Source organism: Protopterus annectens, chromosome 5.part0 (assembly GCF_019279795.1).
Source record: "Protopterus annectens isolate FY-2018-M chromosome 5.part0, PAN1.0, whole genome shotgun sequence".
Lineage (NCBI taxonomy): Eukaryota > Metazoa > Chordata > Ceratodontiformes > Protopteridae > Protopterus > Protopterus annectens.
The window spans coordinates 1587833736-1587851612 of NC_056735.1; the positions used below are offsets into that span (position 1 = coordinate 1587833736).

Genomic DNA, 17877 nt, shown 5'->3' on the forward strand with positions numbered 1-17877 from the left:
GTCCTTGAAGGCCGTCAGAGCAGTCTGTACAGCTAACATTTCTTTTTGACTGATATGCAGGTGCATTTGACTTTGGTTCCATTTGCCCTGAATGCACTTCCCTCCCAGGTGATCCCCCCCTCCCCCCCATGCATAGTCTGATGCATCTGTTATGGTTTGGGCAGCAGGGTGTAAAATGAATGGTAGTCTCTTGTTTTGGTGGCAGGCCTCTGCCCACCAAACGGAACTCTAACCGTAGGCAAGATACAATGGGAATCATTGCTTCTAGATCCTGAAAATGTTGACACCATAGGCTTTTTAGATGCCATTGGAGTTTCCTCATGTGCAGTCTTGCATATGGAATTAGAATGCAGGAGGCCACAAACCCCAAGGCTTGCAGTATTTGCCCTGAAGATAGCAGGGTTTTTGTGGGTATTAGTTTGAAGTAATTTGTCAAATAAAATTTGTTTCTCTGACGTGAGGAAAGCCATCTGGGAAGTTGTGTTCAAGCTTGCTCCCAGGAATACAACTTGCTGACAGGGTACCAGATGTGATTTATTTTCGTTTATGGTGTACCCCAGACAAGTTAGCACCTTTTGTACAGATGCCAGATGATTCAAAGCATGTTCTGGCTTTCTGCCTGAATTAGACAATTGCCAGGTATGGGTATATTTGAATATTTCTTTGCCTGCAAAATGCAATGACTGGAGCTAGGCACTTTGTGAATACTCTGGGCACAGTAGATCAGCCAAAGGGCAGTGCAGAAAACGGATAGTGCATGTAGCCTGCTTTGAAGCGTAGGTATCATGTGCAGGTAGGCTTCCTTTAAATCTAGTGTTGCCTAACATAGGAAGCAACTGGTGAAGAGTTAGCATCTTGAATTTTGGAATCACCAAAAAGGTGTTTTAAGATAGAAAGGTCCAGGATATGATGCCAGGAGTTGTCTTTTCTGGGTACCAGGAAAGTCTCGAGTAGAAACCTTGTCCCTTTTCCACTTCTGGTACAGTCTGAATAGCCTTTATGCTTGAGACAGAGTACTTTCTTTTGAGTCTCTGCCCACTGATTTGGGGATAGATCTGGCCAACCGTTTGGGGGTTGGTAACATGTGGAAGTGAAATCTGTATCCTTGGGAAACTATATTTAAAACCCATTTGTCCTGGGTAAGGAGTTCCCAGTTATTTGCCTGCAGAGCAATCTTTCCCCCTAAAGGAGCAGTTACTTGAGAAGTGCTTGGAAGTTTTAACGTTTAAGTCACGGAGACAGTTTACCATGGGGGGGGGGGGTCTTACTACTCCCCGATTTGGAAGTGGGAGCCCCCCACTGCTTAGTCCTGTGCGTACCCTGGGACTGAAGCCTGGGTGTTCTGCTGGTTCTGAGTTTAGACTGAGAAGGCCTGGAAGAGGCAGGAAGGACCAATTCTTAGAGGACCAATGCCTACTAAATCTTGGAGGCTGTACTTGTAGGAAATCAGTTTGCATAGATTTAGCTTTTTTTTTTTTTTTTTTTTTTTTTTTTTAAAAGAACTTCTACTTTGTTGCCAAACAGGCGGTCCTGATTTAAGGGGGCATCCAGCAATTTAGCTTTAACATGATCTGGCAAAGATTGCTCCTTAAGCCAAACATGCCTTCCAAAGTACAGACAGTGTCAGCAGCCCTGCAAGATGCCTCTAGTGAATCAAAACCACATTGCAAAGTATGTTTTCCAACTTGTTCAGCAGAATGCATTAAATCCTATAAATCCTTATTTTCAGCACAGTCAGGAATTAACAATTTTCTGTTTAAGCAGTCCAATAATATGCTGCTGACACTTTTAACATATGAAACTGGCAGTTTAAGGCCCTAATGGCAAAGGTTGCAGAAGTGTATACCTTCTTACCCTATCTATCCAGCGCAATGGAGTCTCTATCAGAGGGGGTAGGATTTTTGGCAGTAGTAGCCTTAATGGCCTTGGGTCCCTGTGAAATAGTCTCAGGATCCACAGTAAGATTTTTAAAAAGGAACTTGAGAGTCAGGAACCCTGTAATATCTATCAGGTTTTCTAGGAGCAGGAGGTGGAGAGTCAGAAGTCGAGCTAGACTCCAAAAAGGCATCATCAACAATGTCTAGTACAGGAGGGATAGCTAAAGGCCTGTGTTGGGGCAGGAGTAAGAAATCCCCAAGCCTCTTTTTAGAATCAAAAGTAATCCTGGCTTTCCCAGCGAAAATGTTACTGGACTTAAGAGGCTGTATGTTACTGCTGTTGGTCTGTGGTTTTACAGAGCTGATACTGTATGCACTGTAAATCAATTGTAATTATAATGTATGCAATATAATTAATTTTACTCTCCAGCTCTATTCCTTGCATGCTCTCCACTTCACATTCTTGTAAACTTTGCGCTAATACGCTAATTCTGCCTTATTTACCTTTATTTTTCAGTTTGCACGGGTTTCTTTCCCCGAGTGACCCCCCCCCCCAACCTGGGATTCACTGCATAAAGCAATTTCTACCTTCACCACTGAAGCTGGCTATCTTAAAACCTCTGGGAAGCAAGAACCCGACTCCCTCCAGCTTTTCAACTGCAACTGGTGAACTACAATTTAGTTTTTGTAAACTGTTGAGGCTTAATGGCGTATGCACAACAGTGAAGGGATCTCGCCAATTGCCACTAGACTGGGCTATACTACTTTGAAATCAGCCTTACACTCTGTGTTCCAGTCCCAAGCATTTACTTTTTAATTTGGTAAAGTAATTTCGCTCCCTCCTTATTGACTACATTTGCTAGGATCCAATTAAAATTAGCATGAAAATTGGTGTAAAATTAAAAAAGAATAAAACAAATTAAAAGTACAGCCAAAAACATTGCTTACATACAAATCAAACCAAAAGCCCAAGGTAACTTGTCAGTGATAACCGCGCTCCCTGCCCCCAAATACCACCCGCCCCCACTAGTGCTAAATTTAAAACCAGACTTTGCAACTCCCTTGCCATTCCCCTCCTAAGTACCAATCAGCACCTCTCAAATTATTGAGCAAACCTGCCCTCTTAACCCATTTCCTTCTCTCTCATTCTTTCACACCCTGTTAGCATGGTCAGCCATCAAATTTGGCCCGCCCCCTATCAAATGCAAACAAGCAAAAACAAAACAAACAAAAAAAAAAAAAAAAAACACCAATTACCCAAATGCCTATACTGTTTCCATTTTACCATCTCACTGTCTATACTGTTTCTATTTTACCATCTCACTGCCTACGAACAAATACTTGACCATGGTATTCACTACCCAAATGGTCAGACACCCACGACTTCACACATAACACTAACTTTCCCAGCACACCATACATACCACCCTCTATAAAATACCACCCCTGTACAGCCACAAAACATAATCCTAAAGACAGACTATATAAAGCTTATAAACAAACTCCTAAAGCTCAGAATATCCTGTCACTATAACCTTATAACACATGGACATTCATCCCAACCCTGGCCCACCCACACCCAATAACCTCCACTCCCCTACCACAACCCCCACAGTCAAGCTACCCATGAATACTCCCACTAGCTCCCGCCTAGCATTTCACCCATGAATACTCCCACTGGTTCCCACCTAGCATTTCACCTAAATATTAGAAGTACTAACAATAAGCTTCCCAACCTACATGCCCTCCTAGCAACCCAATCCGCAGACATTGTGTGTCTTATGGAAACCTGGCTAAAACCCAGTACTACTGGACAATGAGATACTACCTCCAGGATACAATATTCACCGGTTAGACCGTGCTACAAGAAAGGAGGTGGGATAGCAGTCCTTTACAAGAATACTCTAACCGTTGAGAGACACCATTCAACCTCCCCAATTCAATAACACGGAACTCCTCATAACCAAGCTACAGATTAACCAAAACAAACACTTGAACATACTCTGTGCATACACTCCACCAGGCAACAACCTAAATATCCTAGAAGATCTCCTTTACTGGTTATCCACTGCCTATCCCTAATAAACCATAGTTCTTGGTGATTTTAATACCGAATGGCACCCCTGCTCCTCCGACCCCCCCGCCTCACTCATATAAACTTATCTGGGTTTAAACAGACCATAACCTCTCCCACTAGGATAAACAAACCGAACAAGGAAAGTATCCTAGACTGGATCCTAGTTAATAACCAACCCCAACTGTACGCAGCTGGTACACTCCCTGATGACCTCAGCGATCATTGTTGAACCTATATCATAAAACATAAGGCAGGAAACCCTCACCAGCCCAAATATAAAACATTTAGAAACACGAAAAACTTTGATGCTGCTATATTCCAAAATGAATTAAAAGCAGCTGACTGGTCAAAACTAAAAAATCTACGAGGGGGCCATAGATCACTTAAACACTAAATTCCCAAGTATCCTCGATTCCCATGCTCCAGCACGTACAATAAAAACTTGATCAAATACAGCACCATGGCTCACAAGAGATACCAAAGCTAAACTCAAAACTAGAGCCTGGACCAGCTGTAGAAAAACCAAAGCCCCACTTGACCATCTAAAATATCGTCAACTCAGGAATGATGCAAAATAATTTTACTGTATAAAAAAAAGCTTCTACCAAAATCTCCTACAAAAACACCACAACATCCCTCAAAAGTTCTGGGCAGGCTTAAATCAACTACTCTGTCCAAGTCACTCCACCACCTCAACCCTGGCTAACTACATCCATAGTTCCCCAGACACCATAACTAGCGCCTTTAATAACTTTTTCAATGAAACAATCCAATCCCTAGCAAATCAACTAACCCCCTCTAACTTAAACCACATGCCTAATCATCACCCGGAATTTAGCTTCCAACCAATATCCACTAGTTTTATCAAAACACTTTTAAAAAAACTAAAACCTACCACCCTTGCTGCCGACCTCCTCCCTGCAGAGGACCTACAAATAGCTGCAGATGCCACTGCATATCCCACATCTATCCTCATCAACAGAACCTTATCCGAAAATGCTATCCCCCCCCCTCTGGAAAATATCTCCAGTCATCCCACTCCATAAAGGTGGTAGCTCCTCAGACATATCCAACTATAGACCCATTGCCATTCTTTCCCCAATAGCCAAAATAATGGAGAAATGTGTACATAAGCAACAAATGCAATACCTTTCACAGAATAACTTCAGTCTCCCAGCATGGTTTCAGGCCATACCATAGCACCACCTCAGCCCCTCTTTCCTTTACTACTGCCATAAACCAAAACAGGAATGACAATAGGCTAACCTTTGCCCTCTTTCTTGACCTATCAAAAGCCTTTGACATGATCAACCATGAACTTCTCATTCTTTCACTAAAATCAATTTCCCTCAACAAGCCTGCTATCCAGTGGTTCCAGTCCTACCAGTCTGGTAGACAGCAGGCAGTACTATGGCAGGGCAAACTCTCCAGCCAGTTACCTCTCACACTTGGTGTCCCTCAAGGGTCCAAACTAGGTCCACTACTCTTCTCTAATTTTTAACAACCTCCACACTGCTATCCCTAAAGGCACCTACATTCAATACGCAGACTACTGCACTCTCATCTGCTCAGCCACCTCCTCATCAGACTTGCAAATCTTAACCCAAAATACATTTAACACCATCGAGAACTGAGCTCACAAACCAACACCTACTTCTGAACCCCAATAAAACTCACCTTCTACTCTTCTCTCCCACTAGTAGATCCACCACTTTCATTCTCTGTCACATCTAACAATGGTACCACTATTTCCCCAGATAATCACATCTAACAACGGTACCACTATTTCCCCAGATAATCACAACAAACAGCTAGGGGTTATAGACAATGATCTCAAATTTGACTTGCAGGTCAACAAAACCATACAGATAATCAATAAGAAGCTTGAATCACTGTATAGAAACAAGACATTTTTAACCCCACTGGCTAGGACTGCAAATCGCCCGATCACACCTACTCTCTTTATATGCCTCGCCTATACTCTCAAAGCTCAACACATCTGAACTAGGTAAGCTGTCCCATAGCTACAATCATATTTGCCAGATTCACCACTGGCTCCACCTATAGAACCCACCACTGCCAGAACCTTAAACAACTAGAGTGGCTAGAACTGCCCAGCTTAATTCAATCAACTCTAATAGCGCACAAAATTTTGTAGCACCCTGAGGATACCCCCTCACTTAAAAATAATATTAAAGTGATACAGCAACATAGATCCCTACAGTCAGCCAATAAACTACTGGTCCAAACCCACAAAGCTAATAACTCTGCTGTTGAATCCCTGTTTGCCAACTTCATTGACAAAACCTGGAATTCGTTGCCAAAACCCTACAATCCTTAAAAAAGTCTCTTCAAAAAAAAAAAAAAAAACCTCAAACAGTATCTCAAAGTGAACTGGCTATGCCCAGTACCAACCCCAAGTTATAAACTAAAAGCATATTCTACAATTATCATGAGCTTGGTGATGTAGTTACAAGTTGGCTTCCAATCTGATGCCTCTTACTTTTAATTGTCTGTCCATGAGAATTGTGAATCCCTACTAGGGAACACTACTAACCCATTGTATATAATCACTTTGTTTTTATAACTGTTTGCTAACTTCGGTGTAATCTAAGTTAGTCTATGTGGAGCTTTTCTCCCCGGGCCTCCGCTGAAAATGGACATGTATCCAGTCGGACTATCCCGGTACACAAATGTAAAATAAATAAAAATGTTCCCTAAGAGTATGCAAGGTTTTACCAAAAGAGAAATCCTCTGGGGGGGGGGGGGGGCAGAGGGAATAGAGTCCTCTGCATCAAAATCCTCATAGGTAGGCAAGGGTAAATCCTGATCAGAGGAAATTCAGTCCTAGGTCTCAGAGGGGAAATGTTGGCTTCCCCTGATTACAGTAATAAGGTCTACAGCCATTCTTTTAGGCATAGAGGCCTGACCGTACGGTCTGGGCATCTGTTTTCTAGGCATGGTTCGAGTTTTAGGCCTTTAAGAAGAAGATGGCGGTTTAATATGCAAGTCAGGCCTGAATACACCCTCAGAAGCCAGTGCCTGTACAGCGGCTCCGGACCCATCCAAGGTAGAGACATCCACAGGTTCCACAATTGAAGCACCTCGCGGCATACCAGACCCCAAATGGGTCTCAGTAGAGGCCTGCGAATCTGAAGTAGCAGGTATCAGGGGCTGCGAAAGCACCTCACAGAGTAACGGGGCGACTGGCTTAGTAGCGTCGTCAGCAGCTTTGGACCTAGGCGGCCTGTCTTTCTTTGCATTTTTCCAGAAGGTCGGTAGTTGGATGGCTTACTGAAGACATATCTGGATAATTGAACTGAGTACCAAAATATTTAGAAGTGTAACTATACCAACGACGAACAGTTTGCTGCTTAAATAAGGCACAAAGCTAACAGCGAGGTACGTCGTGGTCAGGGCCTAGGAAAGGAATACAGTACGAATTAAAATCTTTGAGGTATTTGCTTTCCACAAGAAATACAATTACTGACTTTTACGGACATCGGTTTAGAGCAAGAAAAATGCTTTCCACAAGAAATACAATTACTGACTTTTATGGACATCGGTTTAGAGCAAGAAAAAGTTTCCCCAATGGGGTACTTGGCTTTAGTTGAAGACTTTGGTTCTGAAACTCTAAAACGAAAATTTCAGGAGTCGGCCAACCGGCACTTGCGAACTGCTTCTGCTACCACATGGCAAGGAAGACTGATGTAATGGCATCGGCTGCATGCTTTATATCCCGGACTACCTGCCGTCATGGAAGAGGAGACAGCAACCGACGCAGGACCCAAAACTTTTAATAAATCAGGCCGACTGATGACTACTGCAAGCAGATAACCCAAATGTGATGACTACAACAGTGAAACATGAAGAACATATGTACTATGTTCATCATGTTTCACTGTTACAGTCCTTACAAATGTGTTGATTCCCAAAGCCCAGGAAAAAAACAAAAGGAACATCACCCACTGAATAAGGATTGGTAAGGATGCCCTCCAACACTGCAGTGGCAAAACCAGCCCTGGACTTCGAAAACAATAGTAAATTGTAATGTTTAGTGAAAGTGTGGACAGAAGTCAAGTAGCTGCTTCCAGGATGTCCTTACTAGGTACACCTCTTAAAGCTGCCGAGGTAGAGGTTGCTCTGGTAGAATGGGTCCCAAAACCCTGTGGAGGAACCTTGCCATGCTGTAAGTAACAAAAGTGAATACAATGAGCAATCCACTTAGAAATGGTCCATTTAGAAATAGCTTTGCCTTGAGCTCCAGGAGCAAAACTGACCAACTGATCTGTCTTTCAAAAAGGTTTAGTCATGTCCAGGTAAAATCCAAGTTGTCTATGCACATCCAGTAAATGCAGTAACCTTTCTTCTCTATTCTGATTATTAGGAAAGAAGGTAGGCAGGTGGATAGACTGGTTAAGAGTCACACTAGAAACCACCTTAGGCATAAGAGAGTTAGAAGAGAAACCAATCCACATAGGTGATAAAAGGCTCTACTGCCATTAAGGCCTGCAGCTCGGATACACTTCTAGCTGAAGTAATGGCCAAGAGAAAGGCAGTTTTCCAGGAGAGAAACTTCAAATCTACCGAGGTAGCAGGTTCAAAGGGAGGCAGAGTAAGTTTCTCAAGTACAAAATTAAGATCCCAAGCAGGAGTAGGTGCCCTTCTGGGAGGCTTTAAACTGTTTCATCAAGGGACGAGAGAAAATTGGTTGCTCAAAGGAACAATGAGCAGAAATAGCTGAAGCATGAATCTTGATAGAAGAGAAGGAAAGTCCACCATTAAGCAAGACTGCCAGACAGTCAAGAATAAGAGGAAGAGTGGGTTGAGATGGGTCTTCTCCTCTAGTCTGCATCCAAATGGAGAATCTTTTCCCACTTATCTGTTTAAGAATTCCTTGTGCTAAGCCTCCCGGCCTCACAAAAGGACCTCAACTACCTGTTGGGAAAGATTTAAATTGAGCCGGGCTGCCAAATCCAGAGTCTGAAGGTGAAGATACAGAATTTTTTCCCCCTACTGAACCAAGAGATCTGGTATCGGGGGAAGATGCAAAGGCTGAGACTGGGAGAGACTGCAAAGAAGTGGACACCAATGCTGCCTGGGCCAGTCTGGAGCTATGATGGAACTTGCTTTTTCGTCCCTTATCTTTAACAGCACTCTGGAAAGAAGAGGCAGAGGAGGGAATAGATCGATAGCTGTGTCCAGAGGAAGGACAGAGCATCCCCTTTCCGAGCTTTGTCGTGATGATCCCTGGTGCAAAAGGCTGGAAGAAGGTGGTCGGAGATGAAGAGATCCACCCGGTGAGTGCCCCAACGCTGAATGATGCAACAGAAGATGGTCTTGTTTAGTTGCCACTCGTGAGGATCCAGGACCTGCCTGCTCAACCAGTCTGCCAAGGTGTTGAGCCTTCTTGGAAGAAACAGATATCAGATAAATGCCCATGGAAGCTATGATGGACCACAGTATCATGCTATGTCTGCACAGGTGGCAAGAGTGAGTCCCTTCCTGCTTGTTGAGGTATCACATGATTGTAGTGTTGTCTGTCCCGACTAGGACAGTACCACGAGAAAAGATGCTTGAAAGCCATCAAGGCCTGCTGGACTGCCATCAATTCCTTCAGATTTATGTGCAAATTAACCTGTTGATAGCTCCAAGTCCCCGGAATGCATCTGCCCTCTAGATGTGCTCCCCAAGTGTAGTAGAGGTATCTGTGGTGAGAGTCTGGCTGGCAGGAGGTGAACATAAAGGTAGGCTTTTGTTCTGTGCACAGGCCGTCGCCCACCAAAGGAACTCCCATCTACAGGCAGGGAATCAGAGGAAGAATAAAGTCTAAATCCTGTGTGTGTTGACACCAAAGGTGCTTGAGGTACCATTGTATTTTCCTCATATGCAGTCTGGCATATGGAATCATCTGAATACATGAAGACATGAATCCCAGGGTTTGCAGGAATTGCCTTGCAGAGAGCTGGGTCATGCTTGCCAAATTCCTGAAGTAATTCGAAAGATCCATTTGTTTCTCTTGAGGGAGGGATACCACCTGGGCAGCAGTGTTCAGACTCGATCCCAGGAATACAATCTCTCTGGTGGGTACCAATTTTGACTTCTTTTCGCTGACTGTGTAGCTCAAAGAGGTGAGAAGGTTCTTTACGAAGTCCAAATGGTTTAGAAGTTGCTCTGGAGAGTTTGCCTGAATAAGACAATCGTCCAAGTAAGGGTAAATTTGAATGTTTCTTTGCCTGCAAAAAGGCAATGACTGGAGCCATTTTGTAAAAACTCTGGGAGCAGTAGATAAGCCAAAGGGCAGTGCAGAGAATAGGAAGTGCCTGTTCCCTGCCCTGAAACAAAGGAACTGCCTGCAGCTTCCCCTTATTGTGATGTGCAGGTAAGCTTCTTTGAAATCCAAAGTCACCAGCCAGGAATCCTTTGCCAGCATTGGCAGCAACTGCTGAAGAGTGAGCATTTTGAACTTGGGAATCACCAGAAAAGTGTTTAGAATTGACAAATCCAGAATAGGTCGCCGGGTGCCCCCTTTTTTGGGAACCAGAAAAAGTCTTGAGTAAAAACCCCGGCCTATCTGTAGTGCAGGAACTGGCTCTATTGCTCCCGGTTTAGCAAAGAAGAAACTTGTTTTTCTGCTTCTGCCCTTTTGAAGTGGGCAAATATCTGGGTATTCATGGAGGACCGGGAAGGTGTGAAAGGAGAATCTGTAGCCTTGGGATACCATTTTGAGCACCCTTTTGTCGTCCGTGATAGTGTGCCAGACATCTGCAAAAATGGCTAACCTTCCCTTCAAAGGAAACCGTAGGCCCGCAGAGGCAAGCAGGGGAAGGCCAGAGCTATTGAGAGAACTCTCCGATTTTGAAGATAAAGCCTGCCAGTGCTTAGCCTTTTGAGTGGTGGAAGCATGTCCCCTGGAAGACCTGTAACCCCTAGACCCAATGCAACCCTGTTTACTAGGGTCAGGAAAAGTCCAATTCTTAGAAGAGTAATGCCTAGAAAAATGAGGAGGCTGAACTTGCAGAAAATCCTTAATAGTTTGCATAGATATAGCCTTATCCTCCAACTTTTTCAACACCTCTTCTACTTTGCTACCAAAAAGATTGTCCTTGTGCAAGGGCACATCCAGTAATTTAGATTTGACAGGTTCAGAAAAGGGCTGTTCCCTGAGCCGAACATGTCTTCTAATAACAGAACCAGTGGCCGCTGCACTGCAAGAAGCCTCCAAAGTATCAAAACCACAATGTAGAGAATGTTTAGTAACAAGAGTAGCAGAATTCAATACATCTTGCATGCCCTACTCTCCATCAGGGAAGGAACACCAGCAATTTTAGTCTTAATGGCCTCCAAAGTAAGCTGCTGATACTTAAGCATATGAGACATAGCCAGGGTGGAAGTACAAAGCTTTTAAACCCGTCTGTCAAATGCTCTAGATTCCCTGTCAGAAGGAACAGGATTTTTAGCAACCGTGGCTTTAACACCCTTAGGGCCCTGAGAAAATCTCTGGATCAGCAGTAGGATTCTTGAAAAGGAACTGATGAGAATCAGGAACTCTATAATACCGGTCAGGCTTTCTGGGAGCAGGAGGAACAGAATTAGAAGTCAAAGCATTCTCCATGAAAACAACAACAACTTCCAAAACAGTAGGGATAGCCAAAGGCTTATGCGGAGGTAAATTCAAGAACTCCCTAATCCACTTCTTAGACTGAGGGTAGTCCTGACTTCCCCATTTGAAGTGCTCCCTAAGAGTATTCAGAGTATCCCCAAAAGAAAAATCTTCTGGAGGGAAGGCAGAAGGGATGGAGTCTTCTGCATCAGAATCCTCAAAACCACAAAAAAGCTCAAAACCAGAAAAAAGCTGAGTTTCCTTCATCAGCGGACATGCTGGAAACCTCTCGAGTCTGACGCAGACAAAACTTCTGGGGACAATTCCCTAGCCCTCTTAGGTGTCATCTGAGAGCCCCCGATAAGAGTCAAGAGATCACTAGCCATCTTAACCATCTGAGCCGGAGACATTTGAGGGGAGGCCGGCGCCTGCTTTGGAGTAGGTTTTCGGCTGAAAGGCCTGCTAGAAAGCCGGAGGGACTCGGGAGGCCTAGCCACCACAGAAGTGGGAACAGAGGAAGTCAGTCTGAATCTGGTCTCCAGTCGGAGACAGGAGGCCTCAGAAGCTGGCGCCTGCTTAGTGGCTCCAGACCCATCAGGGCGGCAAGTGGCAGAGGGTCCGAAGACGAGGTAGAAGCCTGCGGAATGGAGGACTCAGAAAAGGTCACACAGACACTTGCTGCTGAACATCCGCAGACTGCAGGGGCAATGAAAGCGCCTCACTGGCTACCACTGGACCAACAAACAACTTAACAGGGACGTCGTCAGTTAATTTGACACTAAGCCTGTCGCGGTCCTTATCCTTGCGCTTCTTAGGACATCCGAAGTAGGGAGACCAGAAGACGCCATACTGACACATAGGCTAAATTCCAAAATGTTTGAAGAAGATCCTAGTTCTACTGCGAATGGTACGTGGGTTGAAAGAAGCACAGAGAACACAATTAGGGATGTTGTGCTCAAGGCCCAAACAAGTGATGCAACAGGAGTGAAAATCACAGTGCGGAATCTGTTTTCCACAGGCAAGACAGTTATTAACTTTCTCTAACATTCGTTAAAGCAAGGAAAAGAGGGTCCCCAATGGGGTACTTAAAGCAAGGAAAAGAGGGTCCCCAATGGGGTACTTACCTGAGAAGTCTTCAACTAAACAGTCAGAATAAAACAAGAAGGTACCCGGGCTGACCGGTACTCATGCAAAATGCTTCTGCTTCTGGCTCCATGGCAAGGAAGACTGAGGAAATTGAGTCGGCTGCCTTCCTTTGTACCAGACGTCCTAACGTCAGGCTTAAAGCGAAGGCAGCCGACGTCATAAACCAAGGACTTTGGTATTCTGGCAGACTGTGGGCTACCGGGAGCCGGATAACCCATTTGTAAGGACTGCAACAGTAAAACACGATTAATATCCTTAACCTTTGCCCCCACTTTACATAGCACAGCACTAAAAAGCTTTCCCCAACAGTAAACTACCAAGATGAGGGATTTGCTTTTAGAAAGACTCCTAAAACACTGACTACCATTCTATTCACTTTTCAACCTTTTGTGATATAATCATGTACACATTAAAAAAATACACTGTGCTGTACTTTGTGTAACGTGAGTTGAAAAATAATGGCTAGTAAATCAATGGAGAAAAACCTAAAGGTTAACAGAACTCAGTAGAAGAAAACGTGGGGAGACAGAAAAAAAAACAGTACAATGATTTGAGAAATAAGTAGAGGAAGTTAAAAGATTAGTATAGTGGGTTAATGTTTTCTCAAACAAATGGAGCTAAAAATGTGTAACTTGCATTGTGAAACATACATTACACTTTGACTGAGGAAACTTGCAAGTATTGCTACTGTCATACTAGGTATATGTGACACACTGACAGCAACACTTTAAAACAGACATCCGTTTATACTGAACAAGAATACTAGATTAAGAACCTTTCAGAAACAGCATTTAGTCAGGTTCTAGAGTAGGAAACAGAGGACGGGGAGGAAACCAGTGCAAGCTGTGGAAAACATTTGAACACTTGTCCTCAAGCTCTGTAGTTAAAGGATTTTAGCATTACTGTTAATTACACAATCATAAATGCAATTTCTTCCCAAAGTTACTGTGGTAGACTGTCTCCTCCTTGAAACTGAGGAGAACAGGGATGATTTAAGGTTCAGGGATGATGCAAGTACTAAACGCTCCTACCTTGTCTTCTTTTCGTGCTTCCTTATCTTTGTGTTTTTCCTTGTGCTTTTCTGAGGCACCATCTTTGTGTTTTTCTTTGTGTTTTTCTGAGATGCCATCCTTATGCTTTTCCTTGTGTTTTTCTGAGATACCATCTTTGTGTTTTTCCTTAATTTTTTCTGAAATGCCGTCTTTGTGTTTTTCAGAGATGCCATCCTTGTATTTTTCTGAAATGTCCTTGTGTTTTTCAGCCATATTGTCCTTGTGCTTTTCAGAGTGACTGTCTTTGTGCTTTTCAGATAGGGCATCTCTGTGTTGTTCAATGGCTCCATCTTTAAACTTCTCCAAGACTCCATCTTTGTGTCTGTCAGGGCCTCCATCTTTATGTTTCAGCTTTTCCTTATCTTTGTGTTTTTTCTCAGAAGATTCTTTATATTCACTACAAATAAAACATATATCCTTAAATATATATTCAGAAATGAGCAACAAGCTAATGCATTTTTTTTCACAGAAAAGGTAGACAACTACAAAAATTATTTTATTATTTAAGTTTAAAGATACTACACATTCTACAACTGAAATACTTCATATACATTTAGAGAAAGGTGAAAACTATCATTTTTAGGAATATGTATAAAACGCATATTTGTATTATATACATTTGCAGAAAAGTTAGACATTACAAGATTATACACACAGAGAAAGTTACAGACTGAATAAAACGTGCACTGTTATGCATACCAAAAAGGAGTTTATTCCGCCCTTCTACAAAAGGTTAATGCATACCTGTTCTATTTTTGCATGTAACAAGCAAAACATACATATTACACATATGCATTCACAGAGAATAACACACATAATAGCATACATACAAACACACATGTACAGAGAGAGCAGTATACATGTTCACGGAAAGGGTAATACAGACACTGAATAAAAAGTACGCAACTGCATACAGATTCAGAAAAATGGCAGAACACATCTGAGCAGCAACATTCAGGTACACAGAGCTCTAATCTCTAAATGCATTAACATACAGAACACTTAGGCTCACCATTTAGAGAAATAGGCATTTAAAGCATGTGCGTTTAACCAAGGTGTTGTTACTATTACAAGTCCTACATTAAACGCTGGTTTGCTTATTAGCGATAACCAGGAATTGGAAACAACTATCGTTCTACAAATAATTCACTTACAACTTCCATCTGTGTGCACTTTATAAACAATATCTTGAGAGCAAAGTTCATTTCCCCACCATAAAAAGCAGGCACTTATGCACAGTTTTATGTATTAAAAAAAAAAAAAAAGTTATACAGTAGAGTCTCCGTTAACTAGAACTCAAGCAACTAGCAAGTTTGATTGGCTTGTATGCCATGAGACAATCAAAAATCGCAAAGCAGAGCCTCTTCTGTTCAATACACAACAGCCTGCTATTCTGCACTGAACAGAAGAGGCTCCACTTTGTGATTTTTGACTGGCTCGTATGCCGGCATACAAGCCAATCAAAAATTGCAAAGCAGCTCTCAAGCAACCAAAAACTACATTTAACTGGCATCTTCCAATCCCCACGGGGTGCTGGTTAATTGAGAGTTTACTGTACAGGTACACATTTAACAAAAGCACAAACACAGAGGGACAGCAAAACAAAAAAGGTAGCACAGTTCCAAAGAAAAGCAGTATTGTAAACTGTGCCCAAACCCAACCTTACAATACTGGAATGGAAAAATAATTTACATTCTTGATGAGATATATGTGTGGAGATTTGGGAGGAAGCTTTGGATGTGATCTGCCACATTTAACATTAAAACAAGATATTATGCGTAAAGGTCAATGTGGGTAGAATTACCAAAATATCAAGACCATTAACTATTAATGAGATGTAGATCATAGCAAAAAGAGGTTTGAGACTAGAAAGACGGACATTCACCCAACAGGTAGAAGTGTGAGGCGCAATGAAGGAAGGAGGTAAAGGTGAGGTGCTGAGAAAGCCTACAATAGGAAAAAAGCAAAAGAAGCCAGCCCTGCTGAATTTAAAAGTGAAGTAAATTATAAAGAAAACCATGGGATCGCAAGTTACTTAGGTGCTCCGACAGAAAGGGTTAGCAAGTTAGATAAAAGTGTTCAAAGCAAAGGAAACACTAAGGCCTTTAGATGGGCAATACATTCTAGAAAGCCATACGAAGAAGCTAGGAAATTAGCATCATGGCTCCACTTTCACAAACAGAGGCGCAGCAGAGAGGAGTGCTGGAACTTACCCAGACAAAATGGAGAGAGAGAAAAGAAAAAGAAAAAAAAGGAAAATAAATTTTCCAGAATCAAACAAACATTCTTTTTCAGTTCATTTCTAAGTTGGCAATACACAAAGGTCACATGGATTATTTCTGCCCTGGATTACTCCGCCCTAAACCCTCCAAATCCAAGAACAGCTTTCCCCAGGTTCTGCATCCAGCCTTCAGGGGTGACCAGGAAGACGAACAGACCACTTACAAAGGCTCAGAGGTCACAATCAGAAGAGTGGTATATTTCCATGGGGCACCCCAACTTTGTGTGTGGCATAGCATGGTGTGGTAGTAGTGGGGAACACCACACACTATGTGCATCTGCTGCTCAGATATACTACGAACAGAGTTGTGGATTAAAAAAAATACCAACCTAGCTAGTTCCCCAAAAGACCTAGTAGTCAAGAACCCTTCTCCTTGGAAATTTATGTTTTAAAGCCAGTAAACAATACAGAACCCCTATGGATTCTTAAAAACAGTCACTTCTTATGCCAGTTTTATCTTCTAAACTCAAAATGTCAACAGATGGCTGAAACATGAATCTTGACCAGACAGTAAACAAGACCAGAGTCAGACTAGTACAAGAGATTGATCCTGACCTGTCAAATGAAGAGAAAGGATATCTTTTCCCCAACTCTAGTGATCTAAAGAGTTCTGACAGTGTCAATCACATCCAAAGCTTCCTCTTGACACTGCAGAGAGACTCGGCCTGAAATTCAGCTGGCTGTTGCCTCGACCAAGGGGGACTTCACTGGTGTAGGTTGCTGTAATTGAGAGGAACAGCTTGAAAACGTGTCGTCTCATAGAATATGTTGATGGAGTTTTGATCCTTCGTCTCACTTCTGGTATGGAATCTACAAAAGGTTAGAGCAATCTTTTCGAAAACGAGACACTCAATCTCAACTCCCTCACTCCTTCCCTCCCCCCTCTCAACTCACTCCCTCCCTCCCCCCCTCAACTCACTCCCTCCCCCCCTCAACTCACTCCCTCCCCTCTCTCCCCTTCTCAACTCACTCCTCCCTCCTCCCTCCCCTCTCAACTCACTCCTCCCTCCTCCCCTCCCAACTCACTCCTCCTCCTCCTCCTCCTCTCAGCTCACTCCCCCTCTCAACTCACTCCTCCCCTCTCAACTCACTCCTCCCCTCTCAACTCACTCCTCCCCTCTCAACTCACTCCCTCCCTCCTCCCTCTCAACTCACTCCCTCCCCTCTCAACTCACTCCCCCTCCCTCCCCTCTCAACTCACTCCTCCCCTCCCTCCCCTCAACTACCCCTCTCCCTCAACTCCCCCTCACTCCCCTCCCTCCCCTCAACTTCCCCTCACTCCCCCTCTCAACTCACTCACTCGTCTTCCCCATGTGAAAACGAGTCAGGTCTCTGGGGTCCCCAACTCTGAATCAATGGCAATTCTCATCACCCAAAGTACTTAAAGATGAATGGAACTGCAGCAAAGTAATTCAATACATTCTTTACAGCGCACAGAAGTGATATGCCACAGTCTATGGCTACTGACACATCATAATCTCTCTGTAGAAGGTTGCAATTACATGCCATCCTGCATGTCCACATACTCACACCCTGGGTGCAAGCTTGAGGGGCTTCGGTCTCAACTCAGTCTACAAAACTGAAAGGCAACACACACTGCCCTCTGATCTCAGCTATTTGTGCGACCCTAGGGGAGGGGGTTATACACTTCCTGCACAAGGGAAAAACAGTAAAGCTTTAAAAAGGGAACTTGTTCAGCTGTAAGATGATGCTGAGACAGGAGATCACAGTCCCATCATTCTGAGCCAGGAGAGAAAGGACAAACAAATTCTATTAGTATAAGCGAAGGCATAAGAATATCCACTACAGGAATGGCACAAACAAGTGGACAAACAGGACTC

At 43.3% G+C, this 17877-nt stretch overlaps 1 protein-coding gene across 1 annotated transcript in view; it reads right to left on the reverse strand.

Moving 5' to 3' along the window:
- LOC122802395 (DNA topoisomerase 1-like) overlaps positions 1–17877 on the reverse strand; it is a 498452-nt gene that overhangs the window by 374293 nt on the left and 106282 nt on the right. Inside the window, exon 5 of the mRNA XM_044072020.1 lies at positions 13735–14152. Coding sequence (XP_043927955.1) covers positions 13735–14152 — 418 coding nt within the window. The remainder of the gene's footprint in view (positions 1–13734; positions 14153–17877) is intronic.